This window comes from Geotrypetes seraphini, chromosome 13 (assembly GCF_902459505.1).
Source record: "Geotrypetes seraphini chromosome 13, aGeoSer1.1, whole genome shotgun sequence".
NCBI classification, from domain to species: domain Eukaryota; kingdom Metazoa; phylum Chordata; class Amphibia; order Gymnophiona; family Dermophiidae; genus Geotrypetes; species Geotrypetes seraphini.
The window spans coordinates 78,131,920-78,157,864 of record NC_047096.1 but is presented as its reverse complement, the minus strand read 5'-3'; the positions used below and the strand labels follow the sequence as shown (position 1 = coordinate 78,157,864).

General features: G+C 48.5%; 1 protein-coding gene across 2 annotated transcripts in view; it reads left to right on the top strand.

Annotated features, from left to right (window-relative positions):
* Positions 1–25,945, top strand: part of SOCS7 (suppressor of cytokine signaling 7) — a 65,182-nt gene that overhangs the window by 27,929 nt on the left and 11,308 nt on the right. The window contains exons 4-9 of one of the 2 annotated variants that reach the window (XM_033918769.1): positions 438–539; positions 689–819; positions 969–1,137; positions 8,416–8,544; positions 22,274–22,409; positions 23,775–23,930. In XM_033918769.1, coding sequence (XP_033774660.1) covers positions 438–539; positions 689–819; positions 969–1,137; positions 8,416–8,544; positions 22,274–22,409; positions 23,775–23,895 — 788 coding nt within the window. In that variant the 3' untranslated portion in view covers positions 23,896–23,930. The remainder of the gene's footprint in view (positions 1–437; positions 540–688; positions 820–968; positions 1,138–8,415; positions 8,545–22,273; positions 22,410–23,774; positions 23,931–25,945) is intronic. The other variant, XM_033918770.1, reaches the window with a different exon arrangement.

Here is a 25,945-nt window from a genome sequence, read left to right as displayed (position 1 = left end):
GAACAATCAATAAAAAAAGGACAAAGGACAAGTTACCTAAACTGTGAAAGACCAGAGGCAAAAAGGAGGGGCTGCACAGAACAACAGTAATTAATCAGGAGTAGGAAAAACAATTGACCCAGAATCATATAATCAGTGTCAGAAAGAGATTCACCCTTGAAGCAAAGTGAACTACATAGCTTGTAACCATTTTGTTATTCATCTGCTGAATCCTCTCTCGTCCTCCCTTTTCTTCTGGAGTATTGGCATGTGTTTAATGTCATTCTGCTCTGCTTCCTTTTTTTTCTTCTTGGGTAAAGGGCCACTCTTTGAGTCTGCTGAAGAGTCTGTAATACTTTGGTCTCTTACTTTATAGTAATTTCCTTGGATGCTGGACCTGTGTAAGTTCTCCGCCTTCCCAGTCACTGTCTCTCATCTTCCCTTTTTCCCTCTTACAGATGATATTAGTGGGACACAGACTCCATCTGTGCTTGTGGGTCCGATGGGCTGTTCTCTTCAGTCTTTCCCTCTTCCTCCACCTCCTCCGCCTCACAATACAGGTCAGCTCAGCTTTAGTGCCCAGGGATTTACCCAGCTCTCAGCACTAAATGCTCTACCATGTATTTGTGTGTTCTGTTTAGGGTCCTGTGAAGTTAAAACTGTAGTGTACACATTATTCCATACTTATGTTGGTTTTCATTCCATACAGATGCATTTCCCAGAGTCATTCCTAGTAGGCAGACAGAGGTTGTTCCAGGTCAACCTGTGCAGCAGCTGCAATGTCCCCTATACCGGCCGGATTCCAGCAGCTTTGCAGCCAGCTTAAGAGAACTAGAGAAGGTAGGATCTGTATATGCATGGTGGAGGATTGTTTGCTCCTGCATCTCATTCCATGCCTGTTGAATTTTAGCTCTTTCTTATCTCGTGTCTATGACTCTCTTTTCTTTTTCCCCCTATGCATTGATAGCAGCTATCCTCTTACTTTACAGTGTGGCTGGTACTGGGGACCCATGAACTGGGAAGATGCAGAAATGAAACTAAAAGGGAAGCCAGATGGATCATTCCTGGTGCGTGATAGCTCAGACCCTCGTTACATTTTGAGCCTCAGCTTCCGTTCACAGGGCATAACCCACCACACAAGAATGGAGCACTACAGAGGTGAGTGTTCTGGTGCTAACAATGGGAAATTCTTATGCTTAACACTGCTAAGGCTGTTGAATGAGATTGAACAAGTGTCAAGTATGTGGGGCATTTAAATGATGTGTACCAAGGCCCCGATGCTCTAAAGCCCTCTGTGGCAGTAAGAATCGTTAAAAGCACTCTTACTGACACAGAAAACTGTCCTGTCGATGCACAAAAGGGTTTTTCATGACTGCTACTGATTTGTCATAGCAGCCACTGAGAATTCTATGCTAATACATTACAAGAAGCTCATTTAGTATTCTAATGAGCACTCCCTGTAATGCGCAGAAGGGAAAGCAGTCATTTCCCATGCAAACGTTTAATGGCAGGGTCTGAGCTGTCATAGCCTTACTTTCTTGATGGGTCTTACTGATTGGCTCAGGCACTGACAGGAAAGTAAGGCTTTAAGACAGCTCAAACCTGGCTGCAGGCCTAGCTGAATCGAGGTTTCCCCTGCTAGCTCCTGCTTTTGGAGTCAGCAAGGAAATCCTTGATCATTTAGTTTTTTCTTTTAATGGGTACAGCTGTACAAGAGCTGTGTCTAAATCCCCCCCCAAAAAAACAAACATTCCTCCTGCCAAGCCCCCCTGACAACCCCCTCGTACCTTCAATATAAGACAGCAGGAGGGACGCCCATTTGCGCCTGCCATCCCCCATACCTTCAAGATAGCAGGAGGGACCCTCACTCCCTCTTACCACCATCACCAACACCCCACAAAGTTTTCCATAAAGGGCCACAAAATAATATCTGGCGGGCCGTGAATTTGAGACCACTGCTCTAGCTCATTTACCCATGCAACAATTCTGTAGAGATTTACTACCTTGCAGTGGCTCTGTAGAATTGACTTTTAGAGTTGATAGTATTTTCAGTAATAGTGCTCCAAAGGTTTAGTACTGAAATAAGAGGGTGTTAACGGAGCTTCTTTAGCACTCTCCAGACCAGTAGAGGTTAACTTTACGATTGGTATATATCTAATCATGACCAGCAGGTGGAGACTGAAAACAAAACTTTGGGACAGTATATCCTAGCCCCTCCTCTCTATTTCCCTCAGTCTTCTTTCAGTCTCCAGCAGGTGTTGAGTGATCTGTACCCATCTCCCTTGGTAGGGCTGTTGGAATTTGTTTAGGGGTTTATTGTCCCTGTTTTTAGCCGGACGGAGCTTGGACGGACTCTGTTTGGGGGTTCGTCCGACCTCGGGGGTGTCAAACCCGGCGGGTCACGAGCGGGGTCCCTCCCCCCACTTCCTCCACCTCCCCATATTTTTTTAGAGGAGCCTCAGCAGTAAGCCTTGCCCCCTAAATCAAGCAAGGCATATTGCTTCGAGAGCCTGTGGAGTCTGTTCTGTAAAAAAAAAAAAAAAAAAAAAAAATCCTGAGGTAGTGCTGGTCTGAAGGGTTGTTTCCCTTTAAGAAAACTGTATTTTACTGTATTTTTTCATGTAACCAGCACTTTTTTATAGCTAGGTCGCGTATGGAGCAATTGTGCCCTTCTCCGGGGGAGTAGGCCACAATTTTAGTCCAGCCGCGAGGCACTCGCGGCCGGCCTGAACTCGGCGGTTTGGGTCGGTGAGGTGGTGGAGCTCCGTCGGCAGCGGCTGCAGGCGCCCAGAGCTCCCCGCCGATGGTGCCTCGCGAGTCGGCTTGGAGCAGTGGGGAAGCCCGGTCTTCCACAACCGCCCATGGAGGGATTCCCCGAAGGATTCCCTCTCAGCTGATTTTTTGACAGCTGATGCCGGCTTGCCTGCTTTAGCGGCTGAGACTATTCAGGTTTCTCAGCCGCTTCAGGCTATGGAGGGAGCTTTTTTGGCGGGAAATCCGCCATCTTCTCTGTCTGGCCCCTCCATTTTGTCTTCCACCTCAGGTGACCTTCCCCCTGTTTTGACTATGCAGGGGCAGGTTTCTGCTGGGTCCCCTGCTGTGGCAGGGAGTCCCTTGGGACCCTCGGGGGGTTTTTCCCCTGATTTTTTCTTTTCATTATGCAAAGCCTATTTTCAGGCGGCTGGGGGTCCCGGTTGCGCCCAGGGGGTCTCGGGGGGTGGGGTTTCCTCCGCGCTCCCTGCGGCTTTGCCTCTCTCGTTCGACGTGACGTCCCCTCCGCCGCCTCTCTTGTCCAAGCGTCCGCGGGTGTCGTGGGACGAGGATTTGTGGTCGGAGGAACGTGTCGGTCTGGAGGAGGACCTGGACCCTTCTGAGGATTTCCAGGACCCTCTGGAGGGGACGGAAGCTGGCGGCGGGTTGTCGGGTTTCCCGTTCTCCAGTGACGAGGCGTCCGTGGTGCGCCTTTTTCAGAGAGATGAGCTGCCTGACCTTATTCAACAGGTTTCTTCGGCTTTGCGTTTTGAGGACGCGCCGCCGGAGACTCCGCGTGTGGGGGACCCTCTGTTACGAGGGATCCGGTCCGTTTCCCGCTCTTTTCCTATGCATCAGGATATTCGGGATATTATTCTTGAGCAGTGGAAAACGCCGGAGACGCCGTTTCGGCTGGCGCGCAGCATGGCTCGCCTGTATCCCATTCCTGAAGGGGATCGGGCTACGTTAGCTTCGCCAGTCGTGGATGCGGTGGTCTCGGCTATTTCCAAGCGGCATACCGTGCCTGTTGAGGGCGGTTCTGCCTTGCGGGACTCTGAGGAGCGCAAATTGGAGACCATCCTTAAGCAAAATTTTCAAGTCTCTGCCTTTGGGGTCCAGGCGGCTATTTGTGGGGGACTGGTCGCTCGCGCCGTGTTTCGGTGGGCGGAGCGGGTCTTGGATCGAGAGTCTGACGACTGGTCTCTGGTGGATCAGGAGGTAGCGAAGATTGAGATGGCTGCCTCATTCCTCTCGGATGCTCTGTATGACTTGGTGCGGATCTCGGCTAAGTCCATGGCTTTTGGCGTGGCCGCAAGGCGTGTGTTGTGGCTGCGCGCTTGGGCGGCGGATGCTGCGTCCAAAGCTAAGCTTACTAAATTTCCCTTTCGGGGGTCGTTTTTATTTGGAGAGGACTTGGATAAGTTGATTCAGACTCTGTCGGACTCGAAAGTTCCCCGTTTGCCGGAGGACCGTGCCCGCCCGGCGTCTCGGGGTGGTGCGGCCCGGGGGCGTTTGCGGGAATTTCGCAAGTATCGCCCTGGGCGTGGGGCTGCTTCTTTCCAGTCTCCGGGGTTTTCCCGGGGTCGGTTCTTCCAGCGCATGCAGCCCTTTCGGGGGGCCCGTCGGGGGGCAGGGAATCCCTCCGCCGGTTCCCCCGCTTCCCGTCCTGCACAATGACGCCTTGCCGGCGCCCCCCTTGGTTCCGGTGGGGGCCCGGCTGCGCGACTTTTTTCCCAAATGGGCCGAGATCACGTCCGATCAGTGGGTCCTGGAGGTGGTGCGGGACGGTTATGCCCTGGAGTTCGCCCGCTCTCTGCCGGATTTTTTTCCTCGCTTCTCCATGTCAGACTCCTGGGAAGACGCTGGCGTTTCGCCAGACCCTTCAGCGCTTGCTAGATCTCAGGGCAGTAGTTCCGGTGCCCCCCCCGGAGTGGGGCACGGGCAGGTACTCCATTTACTTTGTGGTGCCCAAGAAGGAGGGGACTTTTCGGCCCATCCTCGATTTGAAAGGGGTCAACAGGGCTCTCAAGGTTCCCTCTTTCCGTATGGAAACGCTGCGGTCGGTCATTCTGGCGGTTCAGCCGGGGGAGTTTCTCACTTCTCTCGATCTGACGGAGGCCTACTTGCATGTTCCTATTCGGGCCTCTCATCAGCGTTTCCTGCGCTTTGCGATCTTGGGTCGGCACTATCAGTTCTGTGCGCTTCCCTTTGGGCTGGCCACGGCTCCCCGGACGTTCACCAAGGTGATGGTGGTCGTCGCGGCAGCCTTGCGGTCGGAGGGCATCCTGGTACACCCCTACCTGGACGACTGGTTAATTCGGGCCAAGTCGTTGCAGGAAAGCTCCCGGGTTACGGCTCGGGTGGTGGAGTTTCTCCGGTCGCTGGGCTGGGTGGTCAACCTTTCCAAGAGTCGGTTGGTTCCGGCTCAGCGTCTGGAGTACCTCGGGGTGCTGTTCGACACCTCCTTGGGGAAGGTCTTCCTCCCAGAGGCCCGGGTGAGCAAATTGCAGTCTCAGATTCGCCTGCTTTTGGCGTCCCGGTGTCCTCGGGCGCGAGATTTCCTCCAGGTCCTGGGGTCGATGGCGGCGTCCCTGGACGTGGTGAGGTGGGCGCGGGCCCACATGCGTCCTCTCCAGTATGCTCTGCTCCGGAGGTGGTCTCCCCAGAGGCACGGGATGGATGTTCCGGTTCCCCTGCGAGGCTTGGCGCGCTGCAGTCTGCGTTGGTGGCTCCGGACCCCTCACCTAGTTCAGGGGGTGGGTCTGGATCTTCCGCAGTGGACGGTGCTCCTTACGGATGCGAGTCTCCTGGGTTGGGGGGCCCAGTGCCTGGGTCACTCAGCTCAGGGAACCTGGTCCACGGAGGAGGCCTCCTGGTCGATCAACGTGTTGGAGACCAGGGCGGTCCGGCTGGCGCTGTTGGCTTTCCACTCCCTTTTGTTGGGCAAGTCGGTCAGAGTCCTGTCGGACAATGCCACGGCGGTGGCTTATGTCAATCGTCAGGGGGGCACCAAGAGCACTCTGGTGGCGCAGGAGGCGGCTCGGCTCATGGTTTGGGCGGAGTCGCATCTTCTGGACCTCTCGGCCTCTCACATTGCCGGGGTAGAAAACGTTCAGGCGGACTTCCTCAGTCGTCACTTCTTGGATCCGGGAGAGTGGTGTCTCGGCGCCGAGGCGTTTCAGTTGCTAGTGCGTGCTTGGGGGCAGCCCCTGATAGATCTGTTGGCTACAAGTGGCAACGCCAAAGTACCCCGCTTCTTCAGTCGTCGCAGGGACGGTCTGGCCGAGGGTCTGGTTGCTCTGGTCCAACCGTGGCCAACGGAGGGGCTGTTGTATGTGTTCCCTCCTTGGCCATTAGTGGGCAGAGTACTGCTTCGCGTTGTTCGCCATCCGGGGCTGGTGGTTTTGGTGGCTCCGGATTGGCCTCGTCGTCCGTGGTATGCGGATCTGGTGAGGCATCTGGTGGCGGATCCTCTTCCTCTGCCTCTCGGGTGCGATCTTCTGACGCAGGGTCCCATTCCCATGTTCGACCCGTCTCCCTTTTGTCTTACGGCTTGGCTCTTGAAAGGGGCCGCCTGAGTAAGAAGGGATATTCCGACAAGGTGATCTCTACACTTTTGGGGTCCCGGAGGCTTTCTACCTCTCGGGCTTATGTACGGGTTTGGCGTCTTTTTGAGGAATGGTGCCGAGCGCGGGGAGTGGTCTCCTTTCGCGCTTCTCTACCTAACATTCTAGAGTTTTTGCAGGATGGCCTGGATAGGGGCCTGGCCTGGTCTTCTCTTCGGGTTCATCTGGCGGCCCTGTCGGCTTTTCGGGGGCTGGTGACAGGTCAGCGTTTGTCAGCCATTCCTGATGTGATTCGCTTTCTTAGGGCGGCCAAGTTGCTCAGGCCTCCCATAAGGCCCTCGGTTCCCTCTTGGGATCTCAATCTGGTTCTCTCTGTTCTAGTGCGCCCTCCTTTCGAGCCGTTGGATGGCTGTTCGTTGAAGGACCTTACGCTGAAGTCGGTCTTTTTGGTGGCCATTACTTCCGCTAGACGGGTGTCGGAGCTACAGGCTTTTTCTTGTAGGGCTCCCTTCCTGGAGTTTTCGAAGGAGCGGGTTGTTTTGCGGCCTGTTCCTTCCTTTCTGCCGAAGGTAGTTTCTCCTTTTCATGTCAATCAATCGGTGGTCCTCCCGGTCTTGGGTAGTCGGGAGGGTTCTTCTGAGCAACGACAGCTGCGCAAGTTGGATGTCGGTCGGGTCCTCCATGCTTATGTGCAGCGGACCCGGGAGTTTCGGAGCTCCGATCATCTCTTTGTGCTTCTGGCGGGTCCTCGGCGGGGGGCTGGCGCTTCTAAGGCTACTATTGCGCGCTGGATCAAGGAGATGATTGCTTCCGCTTATCTTCTGAGTCAGAAGCCGGTTCCGGAGTTTCTCAAGGCTCATTCCACTAGGGGTCAGGCGGCTTCTTGGGCTGAGTCGTCGCTTGTGCCTCCGGTGGATATTTGTAAGGCTGCGGTTTGGTCCTCCTTGCATTCTTTTGTTCGGCATTATCGGGTAGATGTTCAGGCGCGTCGGGACGCGGTGTTCGGTGAACGTGTACTGGTATCGGCCCTTCGGGGGTCCCGCCCGTGAGGGGACTGCTTTGGTACGTCCCAATCGTAAAGTTAACCTCTACTGGTCTGGAGAGTGCTAAAGAAGGAGAAATTAGGTTCTTACCTGCTAATTTACTTTCTTTTAGCTTCTCCAGACCAGTAGAGGTCCCCACCCTGTCTGTTGTTGTTGTTGTTGGGGCTGTTGCGCGGGCAGTTTTTGGTTTTTGCTGCGGGTTCTAGTATTTTTCTAGGGCCGGGGAGTATTGAAGAACAGCGGCTGTGGCTCGGCTGGCTTAGCTGGCGAGCTGTGGGGACCTTCTTCCTTCGGGAATTTCTCCTCTGCATTTTCCAACAGCATTTTTGGGTATGTTATTTGTTACTCCTTTCGGAGTATTGTTTTTTCTCTCTGTTGTTTTCCAGTTCTTGGTTCTGCTTGGCTATTCGGCAGACTGAGGGAAATAGAGAGGAGGGGCTAGGATATACTGTCCCAAAGTTTTGTTTTCAGTCTCCACCTGCTGGTCATGATTAGATATATACCAATCGTAAAGTTAACCTCTACTGGTCTGGAGAAGCTAAAAGAAAGTAAATTAGCAGGTAAGAACCTAATTTCTCCTGTGTATGTGTGGGAAGGGAGTTTATTATTATAGTAACAGAGTTCTGTGAGCAGGAGGAAGAGGGTCTCGGTAAAGGAATAGCAGAGGGTCCTGCAGAGCTGTGGGGATAGTGAGGATCTTAGGATTGGAATAGCATGAGTGAAGTGTATTGGCAGAGCTTGTGTGTGTGGGGAGAACAGAGAGGGTCTTGGTATTGGATCAATAGCAGGAGGTACCTCAGGGCAGAAGTACTGGCAAAGTTGTGCCTGTGTGTGTATGGATCTCAATACTGGAATAGTAAGTGGTTACTGCAGGGCAGGAATGAGGTCTCTTGGTAAAGCTGTGTGTGGGAAGGGGTGGGGTCTTGGTACTGGTACTTGGTCCAGGGGTCAGATGGGCAGAACAGTATTGGAAGAATATATTATGTTTCCTATTCAAGTTTTTTCCTGGATTCTAGCTTTTGTTTTTAGTTTTACTTTTTGATGGATTTGGAGTTTTGTTTCCACTTTTTTGGCAGGAACCTTCAGCCTATGGTGTCACCCAAAGTTTGAGGACCGATGTCAGTCTGTGGTGGAGTTCATAAAACGAGCTATTATGCATTCAAAAAACGGCAAATTTCTATACTTTCTGCGCTCCAGGGTTCCAGGTATGCTGAGTCATGAAAATATGATGTTAATGTAAGCCCTTCGCAATCACCTAGTCCCCAATATGTTACCAGAACTGTTACTAAAATTTATTATTAAATGGATGGAACTCTACCAATAAGCTATCTTGCTCTCGAAGAGAAGAATATAACTTATAAAGCAATATTAATTTGGGGAACGTTAGCCTGCTTGATTAAAACTTAGCTCTGTAACCATAATTAAATATATAATATGAATATTTATTCAAAGGCTAAGATTCGGAACATTTATAAGCAAACTGAAGGTTTATTTTCTTTTTAGAGCTAGTATAAAATTACAATCAAACTGGTAGAAGCAATTACAGATAGGATCTTTAAGCAAAGAATTAATAGAAATACACTAGACAAAATTTCTTTAAGGTTAAAGGATCAAATTTACTCCCAATGTGAATAGTCCTTAAAATGGAGCAGAGGCCGCATAGCCTAGAGAAACAACATGGTGATCCAGGGAGAAGAAAAATTGTAACTTGATCCAGGCTGGTTCCAGAGGGAGAGGAAAGAGCATCTTCCCCTCGTTAGAAAGGATTCCACTTCATATTTATAGGGTTGAGACCTGTTCAAAAAATATAATCCTAGGTCTCTGGACCCAGGATGCATAGCAGTTTAGCTTTTTTTTCTGTTCCCAGGTGGTGTTATGATTGAATCACAATGGCTTAAAAGGATGATCCAATACAGAGTATTGTTACTTGTCCTTGCTGCTTGGTGTGAATCTGTCTGTTCTTAGGTAGATGAGGTCATCTGATCAAATATTCTTTGAGTAGCTTAAAATGGTGTGGGAAAAGCTTCTGTTGATCTTGTAGTCCAGAGATGAATTTGGTGCGAAGGGCTCCTGTTTGATCTTGCAGACTGTTCCACTGATACACCTTCTATTATGGGGTAACACTTTCTGAAGGTGATTGGCTCAGGCCTTTCTTTTGTAATAGGTGCATTTAACACAAAAATGAGCGTCTATTGTTCAGACTGGGGTAGTTCAGAGATGAATTTGGTCTTCTGGCTTTCATCCTGTTAACCACCCTGGACAGGTACTTAACACTTTCTGAAGGAAGATGGCTCAGTCCTTTCTTTTGTGTTCTATTGAATGGGGCATTTAACACCTTTCTGAACAGATGGCTGTGCTGGCTCAAAGACCACATCAGAAATTCACTTTTAAATCCAATAAATTAATATACTTTAACTCCAAGCAGAATTGTAAAACCATATCATTTTTACTTTAAGTCCCTCAGAATAAATGATCTATTGAGTGAGGCAATAATTCAAAATTCATAACCCCAGCAACATTAACTATATCATGCTGCATATTTTAAGATCATATCAGAATTATAAAATCATTTCATGCTACAGAACTAACATCCTTCATCGCAGCAACCCAAAAATGAATATAAACCAGAAGATACTGTTCTGAGGTTCTGCAGAGAATCTCCAGGGAATCTAAGAATATCCTTCTATATCCTTGTAAATGTGGTAGTGACAACATGGGACAAACACATAGGATCTCTAAGGGAGAGAAAGGCATAGATTAGTAGTTTGTATGGATAGGAAGGAGTGGCGCAGGATTGGCACACCCTGAGGGTTGTGGGTTCAAACCCCGTGCTGCTCCTTGTGACCCTGGGCAAGTCACTCAGTCCTCCATTCCCCAGGTACGTTAGATAGATTGTGAGCCCACCAGGACAGATAGGGAAAATGCTTGAGCACCTGATTGTAAACTGCCTAGATAACCTTGATAGGTGGTATATAAATACCTAAAATAATTAAATAAATAAAGTAGTCCATATGGTCTTTATCTACTGTGTTCTTTATATTTTTGTCTAGCACTGGGTGCATTGACAATTTCATAGGGAAAAGAGCTATTCTGTATTTCCTCTAATTTCTGTTAATATAAAAAAATGATCCTCGTATATACTCGTGGAGGGGCATAATCAAAAAAACCGTCTAAGTCCCTTTTTGGACTAAGGCCTTAAACGTTGAAAGCAGAAGCAGGGAAAGTGTCCATAACCAAAACAAACGTCCTTGTTTTGATAATGGCCTGCCTCTACATTCAGCTGTTTAAACGCCCAGATCACCACTACGTCTACACTTGTACCCAAAGGATGTCTACACTTATACCCCATAATGAACCAAACAAACGCATAAGCCCAAAACATCCAACACAAGAGCTTTTAGGCGAAGGAGGAGCCAGTCCTTCTCCTAAAAGCTGGATTTTGTAACCAGTGTCTGTCAAAAACACCGGTTACAGAATCCGCACCAACCCCCCCCCTCCACACACACACACAACATCGAGGCAGGAGGGAACCCAAGCCCCCCTGCCCCGGTCACCCGCGGCACCCCCCGACGACATTGGTGCAAGAGGGAGCCCAAGCTCTCTTGCCCCGCGGCAGCCGCAGCACCCCCGACAATATCTGGGCAAGAGGGAGCCCAAGCCCTCTTGCCCCGGCGATTGTGCCCCCCCCCCGCTGAGTACGATTGGGCCAGGAGGGAGCCCAAGCCCTCCTGGCCCCAGCGACCCCCCCCGACTCGATCTGGCCAGGAGGGAGGCCAAGCCCTCCTGGCCCTGGTGACCCCCCCCCGACTCAATCTGGCCAGGAGGGAGCCCAAGCCCTCCTGGCCCCAACGACCCCCCACTACAATACGGGCAGGAGGGATTCCAGGCCCTCCTGCCCTCGACCTCATCCCCCCCCCCCCAAACAACCGAACCCCCGATCGGCCTCCCCCACCGAACTGTGACCCCCCCCGGCCGACCTCCCTTCCCCGTACCTTCAATGTTGGCCGGACAGACAGGTGCCAAGCCCACCCGTCCGGCAGGCCAGCCGGCTCCGGAATGGGGACGGATTGGCCCAGGTGTCTGAAACCCCGCCCATAGGTGGGGCCTAAGGCGCCTGGGCCAATCAGAATAGGCCCAGGAGCCTTAGGCCCCTCCTGTGGGCGGGGCTTTTGGCACATGGGCCGGGTTGGGCCCATGTGCCTAAGGCCCCGCCCACAGGAGGGGCCTAAGGCTCTCGGGCCTATTCTGATTGGCCCAGGCGCCTTAGGCCCCACCTGTGAGCGGGGTGTCAGACGCCTGGGCCAATCCGGCCCCATTCCGGAAACAGCCGGCTGGCCTGAAAGTACGGGGAAGGGGGTGGTGGTGGTGGGGGAGACGTGGGGTTGGCCGGGGGGGTCGCAGGTCAGCGGGGGAGGCCGATCAGGCGTTTGGGGGGGCGATCGTTGGGGGAAGGGGGGGTTGTGTCGAGGGCAGGAGGGCCTGGGATCCCTCCTGCCCATATTGTAGTGGGGGTGGGGGGTAGGGGGTCGCCGGGGCCAGAAGGGCTTGGGCTCCCTCCTGGCCAGATTGAGTCGGGGGAGTCGCTGGGGCCAGGAGGGCTTGGGCTCTCTCCTGGCCAGTTCGAGTCGGGGGGGGGAGGGTCGCCGGGGCCAGGAGGGAGGAAGGAGACGTACATAGATGGATTGGAAACTGGTTGGCAGGTAAGAAACAGAGGGTAGGAGTGAAGGGTCACGAGTGGTGTCCCACAGGGCTCGGTGCTTGGGCCGCTGCTATTTAATATATTTATAAATGAGCTAGAAACAGGGACGAAGTGTGAGATAATAAAATTTGCGGACGACACAAAACTATTTAATGGAGCTCAGACTAAAGAGGATTGCGAAGAATTGCAAAGGGACTTGAACAAACTAGGGGAATGGACGACGAGATGGCAGATGAAGTTCAACGTTGAGAAATGTAAAGTACTACATGTGGGAAGCAGAAACCTGATGTTATTGAAAGAGGGATGTTATTGAAAGAGAGTACCCAAGAAAGGGACTTGGGGGTAATAGTGGACATGACAATGAAGCCGACGGCACAGTGCGCAGCGGCCGCAAAGAGAGCGAATAGAATGCTAGGTATAATCAAGAAGGGTATTACTATCAGAACGAAAGAAGTTATCCTGCCGTTGTATCGGGCGATGGTGCGTCCGCATCTGGAGTACTGCGTCCATTATTGGTCGCCTTACCTTAAGAAGGATATGGCGCTACTCGAGAGGGTTCAGAGGAGAGCGACACGTCTGATAAAAGATATGGAAAACCTTTTATATGCTGAGAGACTGGAGAAACTGGGACTCTCTTCCCTGGAGAAGAGGAGACTTAGAGGGAATATGATAGAGACTTACAAGATCATGAAGGGCATAGAGAGAGTAGAGAGGGACAGATTCTTCAAACTTTCGAAAAATAAGAGAACAAGAAGGCATTCGGAAAAGTTGAAAGGGGACAGATTCAGAACGAATGCTAGGAAGTTTTTCTTTACCCAACATGTGGTGGACACCTGGAATGCACTTCCAGAGGGCGTAATAGGGCAGAGTACGGTACTGGGGTTCAAGAAAGGATTGGACAATTTCTTGCTGGAAAAAGGGATACAGGGGTATAGATAGAGAATTACTGCACAGGTCCTGGACCTGTTGGGCCGCCGCGTGAGCGCACTGCTGGGCACGATGGACCTCAGGTCTGACCCAGTGGAGGCATTGCTTATGTTCTTAAGGAGGGAACTGTATGCAAGGTCACATCTGTTTCTGTGAGGAATGGCTTTCTGCACAACAGGGCCTGCAATTCTGAGACTTTCCTGGCAGATGTAATTGCAACAAGAAGACTACTTTGACTGAGAGATCCAGGAGGGAGGCTTCCTGTAAGGGATTACATGGAGCTCTGTTGAATCCTACTAAGACTATATTAAGATTCCATGATGGAAACAGAACTCAAATCTGCGGCCTTAGTCTTAGGGTACCTTTCAAGAGACTAAATATGTCCAGATGGATCCACAAGTGAAGCTCTCTTCACTCGGCCCTGGAAGCAAGAGAGCCCTGCCACCTGAACTTTAAGAGATTCCACCGCCAATTCCTTGTCAAGTTCCTCTTGGAGGAATACAGTACCAATGGGATTGGGGATTTGCCCGGCTCCAACTTTTCTCTGCTGCACTAGTGCTGCCTGGCTGGTCCGCCGGTGAATCCACGAACCAGTCAGAGGGTGCCTTGACCCACGAAAGACACCCCCCCCCCTAGCTCTGGCCTCTGCTGTTTGGTAAAGATCTTGGATGGCGATCTTATACACTGGCCATAAGATCTAGGCTCTTCTCAAACAACCTCTGTCTGCTGAATGGAAGGCTGCTCAATGTTGCTTTAGAGATCGAATCACCCGCACATTGTCTGATCCAAAACATACACAATGGGCAGAGATCAAATATGCAGAGACTTTCCCCATGACCCTGATTATATTATAGAGTGCATCTGTTACTTAGTCTACTCCAGTTAACACAAACTGTGTCAGGCTCAGCCTCTGCCAGATTCTGATTTTGTAGCCTGGAATGACAGGTCATACCAGGAAAGAGGCCATGGCTGCAGTTTTAATCCCTAAGTTTAGAGCCTCAAAATACTTCTTGAGGACCATTTCTACTCTGTGGTCCTGCAGATCCTTTAAAACGACGCCTCCCTTACTTGGCAGGGAAGTGTGTTAAGCAATTTGGACTACCAGGGAATCTACCTTTGGCATAGTAAATATTAGTCATGGTTTTAGCCACCTTAAAGGAACATAAGAACATAAGAAGTTGCCTCCGCTGGGGCAGACCAGAGGTCCATCCTGCCTAGCGGTCCGCTCCCGCAGCGGCCCATCAGGCCCACTGCCTGAACAGTGGTCTCTGACTAATTTTGTAATTTACCTCTAATCCTGTCCCTATAACCTTACCTCTACTCCTATCTGTACCCCTCAATCCCTTTGTCCTCTAGGTACCTGTCCAGACCTTCTTTGAAGCCCTGAACCTTCAGGGGTCTCACAGAGCTCTGTGACTAGGATCCTTATGTCTGGGTGCCATGGGTTGAGCCTGAACCTGCTCTGAAGAAAACACTGGAGGATGGGGTTTGCGGAGAGTCTATCTTTAGCTCTTGAAGCGACTCAGTAATAAGAACATAAGAAGTTGCCTCCGCTGGGTCAGACCAGAGGTCCATCGTGCCCAGGAGTCCGCTCCCGTGGCGGCCCATCAGGTCCATGACCTGTAAGGTGATCCTTGTCTAAAACCCTTTACTCCCCTTTATCCTTCTATCTATACCCTTTCATAACCTATCTCTACCTCTCTCTGTATCCCTCAATCCCCGTATCCTTCAGGAATTTATCCAATCCTTCTTTGAAACCCATTAGTGTACTCTGTCCTATCACAACCTCCGGAAGCGCATTCCAGGTGCCCACCCCCCCTCTGAGTGAAAAAGAATTTCCTAGCATTGGTTCTAAACCTGTCCCCTTTCAATTTCTCCAAGTGCCCCCTTGTTCTTGTGGTTCCCAGTAGGCTGAAGAATCTGTCCCTCTCTACCTTCTCTATGCCTTTCATGATCTTGAAAGTCTCTATCATGTCTCCTCTGAATCTCCGCTTTGCCAAAGAGAAGAGCCCCAGCCTTTCTAACCTGTCTGCGTATGAAAGGTTTTCCATACCTTTTATCATTTTCGTCGCTCTTCTCTGAACCCTCTCAAGTATCGCCATGTCCTTCTTAAGGTACGGTGACCAATATTGGACATAGTACTCCAGATGCGGGCGCACCATCGCACGATACAGCGGCATGATGACTTCCTTCATCCTGGTTGTAATACCCTTCTTAATAATACCCAACATTCTGTTTGCTTTCTTTGAGGCTGCTGCGCATTGTGCCGTTGATTTCATTGTTGTATCCACCAGCACACCCAAGTCTTTTTCAAGGTTACTTTCCCCTAGTACTAATCCTCCCATTTTGTAGCTGAACATCAGGTTCTTTTTCCCTATATGCATGACCTTGCATTTCTCTATATTAAAGTTTATATTAAAGTTTCTCTATATTTACCCACTCCTCCAGTTTGTTTAGGTTCCTTTGTAGGTCTTCACATTCCTCCGCGGTTCTAACCCTGCTAGAGTTTAGTGTCATCCGCAAATTTTATAACTTCACACTTCGTCCCTGTTTCTAGGTCATTTATAAATACATTGAACAGCAGCGGTCCAAGCACCGACCTCTGCGGAACACCGCTCGTGACTCTCCTCCAGGCCGAGTAGTGGCCCTTCACTCCAATCCTTTGCTTTCTGCCTGCCAACCAGTGTTTAATCCATGATCTCCAGCAATGCAGAAGACTTAGAGTCAGTGATCTGAGGGATCCTTTCCCTGGTCTATGGCTGATATTGCCTCCTGGTCCTCCATATGAGACGCTGCTTCTTCTACCGGAGAAGCCTCACTTTGGGTCAATAAAGGAATTTAAATCCAACCCCTCATCCTCCAAGTTCCTGTCAAATAGACCTTCAGAGTCCAGAAGGGCCTCCGCTCTCATTGATGAATTGCTCTTAGTATTCAGAGATGCCTATGCGCTGGTCTGTTCACTGATGGACCTGACTGGTGGAGTTTTGCCTTGTGCATAAGCCTGCAAAAAGAGATTAATGAATACTGGGGTAAAGGCCTGAGTGGGCAATTCTTCTTACCCCCCTTAGTATGGAGTAAGCACCTTTTCTTGAGCTGCGTGGCATCTATGCCCTTGGGGTGTGCAGCTCCAGAAAGTGTTTCTTTCCCCCCAGAAGAACCATTTGCCGGTTTCCAGCTCTAGAAGACTGCAAAGGGGCTAAGCCTGAAGCTTCTATCCATGCCATGTGGCACGTGGTGCAAGGGCATTCTTCAGTGCAAATAAGGCATGAAACAGGGGTATTAGGATCTGAGGACTCCATCCTTGACAGTTTTGAGACAAAATGAGGGCTTTGGGAGAATGCTTCAGGGCTGACCAAAAAACAGGATTTTAAAGGAGGGTGACCAAAGACCTAACTGCAGAAACGCTTTCAAGATACCCCCATCCTGATTTTCCCCATAGGCTATCACAGACGGTACTCACAGACCATGTGCAGGGGAAATGGTACTGCAGCCTGCTTCAGCTTCTTTAAAGTGCAGTTGGATCTCTGCCTCAAGCCACTGGTCAGCTGCCAGTCGGACCTTAGTCAGGCTGATTCTTTACCTCCTGGACCATGACACATGATGTGGGAAAAAAAGGAGGAGGGAAGCGAAGTTGCAGCCGGTACCCTGAGTGCCCCGGAGGACTGCTATTGATGCCTAATAGCCTGCGCTCAAGCTCTTGACCAAATCAAGGAAGCAAGTATATGCTGAGGGCCCAGAATTCTGCATCCACAAATCTTCAGCAGGCTGGCTGTATAGGTCTCCAAAGGATATCTGCCAGCTACAGACAAAAACGTCTGTTCCTCTCCGAACAGGCAAAGTAGTCCCTTTGAACCGGTATCTCTGATATTGCACAAAAAATTTGTGAAAAAGCTGAACCTCAGTTCCGCCACTTATTTCTGTCAAATGGGATGATCGGTGACACTCAGAAAAGCACACAGACAATATAAAGCATAAACAATAACACTATTATACTTATATATATAGATGAATATAAAAATAGAATAACATCACCGTGCTCCTGGGCAACACCATCCTTCACAATCGGGAATCCCTGCAATTGATAGGAGGGTAGACACGGGCTGTCCCTTGGTTGCAACGAAAATGGATTCATCTTTTAGGGGCAGAGTCCCGTCTTTTATATAGGGTGAAAAGCTGCTGAGTTAGTAAACAGCTGGTCCTGGTCTTTTGTTCCTTGTTTTGACAACACCTAGGTCAAGGAGGTATTGCAGAGACCGGTTTCCCATCTGGCTTTACTATCCTTTTGATGTTATCGAGGAGGTGTTGCAGAGACCGGTTTCCCATCTGGTTTCACTGTCCCTTTGATGTTGTTTGGGCAACACTCAGGTCAAGGAAGTCAGAATGTCAGATAATCAGACTTGTGGATACATGTCAGTAGTATGCTGAGTTTCAGTTACTCCCCTGGCCAGTCCCTTTGATGTTGTTTGGGCAACACTTAGGTCAAGGAGGTCAGAATGTCAGATAAGCAGACTTGTGGATACATGTCAGTAGTATGCTGAGTTTCAGTTACTCCCCTGGCCAGTCCCTCTGATGTTGTTTGGGCAACACTCAGGTCAAGGAGGTCAGAATGTGAGATTTCAGTTACCCCCCTGGCCATAGGCATAACAACCTCCCCCTCCCCCTCCCCCAAAACAATAAAGAAATAGAGCAGATCAGAACGACATCTTCATGCTTGCTTGCAAAAGGAAGAACTGAAGGGGGCAGCATAAATCATGGAAAAGGAGGAGCTGAAAAGCTGTGATTGACATTTCCTGCAGTATGCTTGCGAGCACAGATGGATAACCCTATGGTTCTGCATACCATCCCTATTGCCCTGGAATACACATTAATACAGTAACAGCTTTTTAATATGAAGCAAAACTGGAAAGAGATATAATCTTGCTCTGAAGTACTACTACTGATCAGAAACTAGCTGCTACAGAAGACAATAAAGATTGAAATAATTTCTTATTTAATATTTTTGGGACTGGGAAAGGATAATAGATTTAAATGTCAGAAAAGATAATAGATTCAAATGTCAAACAAGATGAATTCAGGTCTATAGATCAACACATCTTAGTTCTATACGATGGTCATTGACTGTATTCTGTTCTGTTGGTATCTCCATGCATTCACTAATTGCCAAGGTCTAATAAATTCTAGATTGCATATTAGTGCACTACAGCCTGGGATCTGAACTTGGTGCTTTTCTAGCTCATGAAACATCCATTCAAACATTTTAGAATCCGCCGCATTAAAATGGCTTTCCTGGAAAACCCATATTCCTGGTAGCTATTATCTCTGCATACAGAACTTACAAAATTCAAGTATTAAGAACATAAGAACTGCCATCTCCGGATCATACCATCGGTCCATCAAGTCCGGCAATCCACACACGCGGAGGCCCAGCCAGGTGTAAACCTGGCATAATTCTAGTCACCCATATCCCTCTATGCCTCTCTTAAGGAGATGTGCATCTAGTTTGCTTTTAAATCTGGGAACGGTGGATTCCACAATAACCTCCTCTGGGAGAGTATTCCAGGTGTCCACCACTCGTTGCGTGAAGCAGAACTTCCTGATATTTGTCCTGGACTTGTTCCCCCTTAGCTTCAGTCCATGTCCTCTTGTCCATGTCACATTGGTCACTGTAAATAACTTTCTTTCCTGCTCTATTTTGTCGATTCCTTTCAGTATTTTGAAAGTCTCGATCATATCCCCTCGCAGTCTCCTTTTCTCAAGGGAGAACAATCCCAGTCTCTTCAGTCGTTCCTCGTATTCCTCCATACCTTTTATTAACTTCGTTGCTCATCTCTGCACCCTCTTCAGCAGTTTTATATCCCTCTTTAGGTTTGGAGACCAATGTTGGACACAGTATTCCAAGTGTGGTCTGACCATTGCTCTATAAAGTGGTATTATAACTTTCTCCGATCTACTCGTGATTCCCTTCTTTATCATGCCTAACATTCTATTTGCTTTCTTTGCCGCCGCCGCCGCACATTGTGCCGTTGGCTTCAGGGTCCTATCTATCAGTACACCCAGGTCCTTTTCCTGTTCGCTCTTACCCAGAGTTGCACCTGACATTCTATACTCGTGTTATAGAAACATAGAAAACATAGAAACATAAAAATTGACGGCAGAAAAGGGCCACAGCCCATCGAGTCTGCCCACACCAATGAACCACCCCCTAACTCTCTCCGTGAAGAGATCCCATGTGCCAATTCCATTTTTTCTTAAAATCTGGAACGCTGCTGGCCTCAAGTACCTGTAGTGGAAGACTATTCCATCGATCAACCACTCTTTCGGTGAAGAAATATTTTCTGGTGTCACCATGAAATTTCCCACCCCTGAGTTTCAACGGATGCCCTCTTGTTGCCGTGGGACCTTTAAGAAAAAAGATATCTTCTTCCACATCGGTACGGCCCGTGACATATTTGAACGTCTCGATCATGTCTCCCCTCTCTCTGCATTCCTCGAGTGAGTATAGCTGCAACTTATCCAGCTGTTCCTCATACGGGAGATCCTTGAGTCCCGAGACCATCCAGGTGGCCATTGTGTTCATTGTTCTTTCTACCTAAATGCATTACTTTGCACTTTTCCACATTAAACTTCATCTGCCATTTTTCCACCCATTTCTCTAACTGACATAAGTCGCTCTGGAGTTCTGCGCTATCCTTCTGCGATCTGATTACCCGGCATAGCTTTGTGTCGTCTGCAAACTTGATGATCTTACTGGATGTTCCTTCTTCTGGGTCATTGATGACAATATTAAATAAGATGGGCCCAAGTACTGAGCTCTGGGTCACACCGCTAGTCACTTTCTCCCAGTCCGAGAACTTCCTATTTATGCCCACTCTCTGCTTTTTGTTCTCCAGCCATTTGCCTATCCATCTTAGTATATCTCCCTCTATTCCATAGCTTTGTAGTTTCCTGAGAAGTCTTTCATGTGGAACCTTGTCGAACACTTTCTGGAAGTCCAAGTATATTATGTCCACCGATTCTCCACTATGAATTTGTTTGTTCATGGTCTCAAAAAATTGAAGTAAATTCATCAAACATGATTTCCCTTTCCTGAAGCCATGTTGACTGGCTCTCATCAGTTCATGTGTATCCAAGTGCCGGGCTATGCTATCTTTAATCAGTGCTTCAACCATCTTTCCAGGGACAGATGTAAGACTCACAGGTCTGTAGTTGCCCGGTTCTCCTCTTGATCCTTTTTTGAAAATTGGCATGACATTTGCTATCTTCCAGTCGTCCGGTATCTGTCTAGTTCTAATTGACAGGTTGGCAAGTTTTTGCAATAGTTCTTAGACTTCAACCTTCAGTTCTTTCAAGACTCTCGGGTGGATTCCATCCGGTCCAGGGGATTTGTCACTTTTAAGTTTGTCGATCTGGTAGTATATCTGGTCCAAGTCCACTTCTACTGTGGTGAGGCTGTCCTCTATTACTCCTTTGAACACTTTCACTGCTTCTGGTATTGTTGCGGTGTCCTCCTTCATAAAGACAGACGCAAAGAAGGAATTTAGTCTGTCTGCAATTTGTTTGTCTTCCTTGATGTACCCTTTTCTTCCCTGGTCATCCAGCGGTCCCACCGCCTCTTTTGTGGGTTTTTTCCCTTTTATGTATCTAAAGAAGGGCTTGAAATTTTTGGCCCCTTGCACTATTTTCTCCTCATAGTCCCTTTTGGCATCCCTCACTGCTTTGTGACATTTCTTCTGATCATCTTTGTGTTTGTTCCAAGCTTCGGTTGTTTTCGTGCGTTTCCATTTTTTTAAGAGTCCTTCTTTTCTTTTATGCCTTCCTTCACCTCTCTGGTAAGCCATGCTGGTTTTCCTTTGCCTTTAGTTTTCCTTTCTTTGGAATTCCGCGGAATGTAGAGATTTTGTGCTTCCGTGATAGTATTTTTCAGTAGGGACCATGCCTGATCTACCGTTTTAACTTTGTCCATCTTTTTCTTGAGCCGTTGTTTTACCTTGGCTCTCATGCTATCATATCTTCCCTTTTTAAAGTTTAAGGTCATGGTTAAGGTTTTGGTACGTTTCCCTTTCCCGATGTCAAGTTTAAAATTGATCATGTTTATTACCAACCATACATGTACATGTAAAAACAAAATAGTTTTGAGTTCCACATCAATCTATTATGCTTTGATTTCTCTGTGCTGTATGCAAATATGCAGGCAGACAACATGTTCCATTTATTAAGTGCAAACTCTAGATAGCAAATAGACTTTCCCAGCTTTTTTTTTTTTTTTCAACCTTGCATTTATTAAAGCTTTGAAAAATATAAAACAAATACACACAGTCCACTGCTTACAAGAACTCCAGAACCCAAACAAAAAGAAAATAATCCCCTCCCCCAATTTCAATAGGAGCCCCAGAGCAGACATGAACTAAAATGTACTCAGCAACAGGAGACTCTCAAAGTAGTCACTGCTGAATTAAGGGCCCCAAACCTTTGTGAAATTAGGAAGACTGTTGTGCCAGAATGCTGTGAGCTTGAACATTCCCTTGCTTTTCTTTATAGTATAATCAGAGTAGAATACTAATTGGATTGTAAACTGTATCTCATTCTGTTACAGACAGAGTGGTTTGAAACTCTCCAAAAGATGTAATGCTCACCACCTCAGAGCTATGGTAGTTCAAATATTGTACATAAATAATCATCCATGGATGTCATTTTTGCAAAGCAGCAATATGATCATCAGTTCACACTTTCACAAAGCAGCACTGCCTTACTCGTTTCTAGATTAGGTAATCCTTTACAGCCTATATAACATTTCAGTCTTCTTCCACCTCATTCATCACACAAATTATATAGCTCTCACTTGGGAGTCTCTACCTTTGTGGCTGTACTGACCTTCTTGTCCATGAAAACCTCCCCCCCACCCCCCACACACACCTATAATTAGTGTGGTCTATGAACAGAAGGATTCTACAATTACACATACAGCCCTTCTCTTCCAATTTTGAAACGTGCTATAAAACTGACTAAGGATACTGTACCATTGGGAAGCACAGTAAGTTTACCAGGTTTTTCTGAGTTCTGGGAGTACAGACCCAACTCATCTCCGTCTTGGTGTTGTCACCCACTTGTATCCTTTTGGATCCTGCTGTCCACAGAGAACATCCATTACGGATGTGCAACTATATTTTCCATAGAGAGGGTGAGAAGATTTCCTCCTTCCTAGATCCCTGTTGGGATAATTCCTTCTGACTCTGTTCCTGCCTGTTTTTGTTCTTGCATATCTTATACTAATCTCCATTCCATTTCTCTTTTGCTTATCTGTTTCAAAGGTCTCCCTCCAACTCCAGTCCAGCTTCTATTTCCTGTCTCCCGGTTCAGTAATGTGAAGTCTCTGCAGCACCTGTGCCGCTTTCGCATCCGGCAGCTCGTCCGGATAGATCACATTCCAGAGCTCCCACTACCTAAGTAAGTCTGCTGCTCCATTAAATGTCTAAAGCTGGGATATTAGATACAAGGGCCCTTTCCTGGTTTCTGGGAAATTATATTTAAAAAAATCCATGAGATAACCACAGATAATATCAACCATGCAGTCCCATCCTTTTCATCTTATAACTTTGAAGCTGAGGAGGTTTGCATAAGGGTAGCTTGTTTGGAAAAACCTTAGTGCTCCTTTTACAAAGGTGCGTTAGGGCCTTAACGCATGGAATAGCATTGAGCTGGCGTTAGTTCTAGAAGCGTAGCACGGGTTTAGCGCTTGCTAAAATCCTGCATGCGCTAAAAATGCTAGTGCACCTTAATAAAAGGAGTCCTTAATGTTCTTTGAACTGAGAGAGCTGCTCCATTTCAGTGTTTTTTTTGGATGGCTTTGCTCACTTGTGTTACTGGTTTATTGTACTGTCTATAGTGATCTCCTGTTAGAGCTAAGCAAATTCATTCTGTGCTGGCTTAGTCAATAAGATGTACTGTAGTATCACTGAATGAATTTTGTTGCACAGATGTCTATAGTACTTTGATGCGGATAGAGTGGTAGTGACCAAGCCTCCTGACTTCTGCAATTGTGGTCACATGACAAAATACAAAATCCTAGCTGTTCCCATGGAATATCCTATTCCATATAGAATCTGCAGGAGACAGTGGCTAGAGCAGTGGAAATGGCTACGATGAGGGAGCATCATGCTGCTCTCACATTTGGCATGTGCAGGGCTTCAGGCCATGTCCTCCCCTTCTGTTGCAACTCGAGTGTCATTCTTTGAGCTGCACAGCATTATGATATTCGGCATGGTAATGAGGAAGCTTAAGGTACTGTATTACAGTTGCCCTACAAGTTACAAAGAGGAGGGTAGAGAAGATATGATAAGTGAATGTAAGGGGGGGCACGAAAGTGAGTGAATGGAGAAGGTTAGAGAAAGCGATGGGATTATGAGAGTGTGAGGAAGGTATGTTAGTGAGAGGATTGGGATGGGTGGATAAGCTGTGAGGGGAGGAGATAGATGGAATTGTGTAGAGAAAATATGAGTGAAGGAATCAAAAAGGCTGTGGGATGTGATTGAGAGAACAGAATACACTTCTACCTCCATATCCATGAGGGTTAGGGGCAGAGCCGGCCCGCGAATATAAAAAAAAACCGCAAATAATATTCGGGCCAGTTCGGGTGTCAATTGCTGCAGAATCTACCCTTGAGCTTTCCCAGGGAACAAAGTGTTTGACAGTGAAAATAAGAAAGGCTGAGCTGATGAATCTCTTTTAGACTTTGCTTTCCTCATGTTCAGTTTCTGTATCTAATGGCAGCTTTTGAACTCAGCTCTGATGTCATTGTCTTCTCTTTCCTAGACCCTTGATCTCTTATTTGCGAAAGTTCTATTACTACGATCCTCAGGAGGAAGTGTACCTGTCACTGAAGGAGACTCACCAGCTCTCCAAACAAGAGCCTGAGATCGAGTCCTCTACGTAGCAGGGCTTAGAACCCACCTTCTACTGCCACTTTTGGTGAGAACTGAAGTTGCCCCATACTATGTACTTTGTCTAGGGGGGTTCTTTAAAAGTGTGAATCTAATACAACCTGCTGCACTTCTATACAGTTCTTCCCTGCAATATTCTCTGCTATTCCCCTCCCTCTCCCCCATATACTTCTCTGCCTGTGCACGTCGCTCCTGCCCATCTTGGCCAGAGTATTGGATTAATTTCTCTTTTACATTTTTAGATGTCTTTATTAATGTCTACCAAAGTAACAGACTACCAAAAACAAAACCAGTCATAAGATATGTTGCAAACAAACAAGACACTTAGAGGGGCATTTTTGATACAATGTACAAATCCAATTATCCCAGGACAAGCAGGCAGCATATTCTCTATATGTTGGTGACGTCACTAACAGAGCCCCCTAGCGGATGTTTTCGCAAGCAGACTTGCTTGAAGACCTTCAAGCTTGCGATTGGCCTGCACATGCGTGCATGCCCCTCCTGCCCGGTCTAGGGCATGCGTCTCCTCAGCTCTCTGTTTTCCGCTGAGCCAGAAGCACTGCTCCCTTGCTTCGCGCGATATCATTGTTCCTCTTGCACCGCGGCTTGTTTGGTTAGTTTATTTTGAGTCACTGTGCTCGCGTCTGTGTTTTCTTTCTTTTGTTTGTTTTTCAGTTCGTTTCTTTTTGACCGGGTTCCCTGTCTTGCTCTGGCCACCTGGCCTCGTGGGGCCACGGCCGTCTTTTTTCTTATGTCCCGGCCTCGTTCCGGGTTTAAAAACTGTATTAAGTGCAACCGGGTTATCTCCATCACCGACCCTCATCGTTGGTGTATGGAGTGCCTTGGTGCAGAGCACCGCGCTGAGTCGTGCCCCTGTTGTATGACTTTGCAACCGTGGGCTCTTCGTAGGCCAAGATTCTCAAACTCTTTGGCCCCATGGATCCTGCGGGACATGCCTTGAGCTTGGCCTTGGTGCCCTCGTTGGATGCTTCGGCCTCGAAGTCCTCGGCCTCAAAGTCCCCGTCGGCCTTGAAGGCTCTGGCCTCGGCCCCTCCTGTTACTCCGGCCTTGGGTAAGTCTCCTCTTTCCTCCTCAAGTGTGCCGGCAAAGAAGCCTACCTCCAAGTCTCATGTCAGTGCCGCCTTGTTGGCATCTTCGAGACATCACTAAGCGTGCCTCCTCATGTAGGGAATACTCTTCCTTGAGGTCACCCCCAAAGGAGCACACTGCTGCACCTAAGACCCAACCACCTTTGGTCTCGGTGCCTATGTTCGAGGACATGCTTAAGGCTATTCTTACCACGTAGCTTTCCTCGGTGGTGAGCCAACTGGTCCTGACTTTGACGCCTCTGACCTCGGTCTTGACCCAGTCTCGGTCTGACCAGCCTGAGCGTCCTCTCGTTTCTTGAGGTCCTGCCCACAAGACTCGCCGGGTTCCCTCGAGCGATTCTTCTTCCCCCGAGTCACCTGTGACTTTTCGGGGATCCAGGCCAGGGGGTCGTTTTTCCCCCGCTACTTTGTCGAGGTTTGCCCCTCCTAAAAAGTCCCGGTCTTCTCCGCCCCTTCGGGGCAGGTCTCCAACCATGAAACCTTCTAGACACACACTTGTCCTCGAGTTGGACTCTGGGTTGTGTTCCCCATCGAGGCAGCTACCAGCCTCTAAGGGGTCTTCTTCGAAACCGGTGGAGGAATTTTCCTTTACCCAGTTTTCCACGAGACGTCGCCAGCTAATTCCTCGGACCCCGGGGTCTTCCCCGGCCCACCTAGCACGGGGTCGTTCCTCGGCGCCCCCAGACGCTTTAGTAGAGCCTCTTCAGTCTCCCATTCGCGGGACTCCGAGGCTCCGGCTTACTATTCAAGGGAAATTTCTCCCTCTTTCTCAGCTGCCCCCAGATCTCGCTCGGGGTCTCCTCAGGAGGATGAGTCTTCTTCTCGAAACTCCTCTTTTATTCGTTTCATCTCGGACATGGATAGGGCCTTGAAATTGGACCTCCAGTCTGAGTCCATTATACCCAAGAATATCTGGAGGAGATGGGTGTTGATC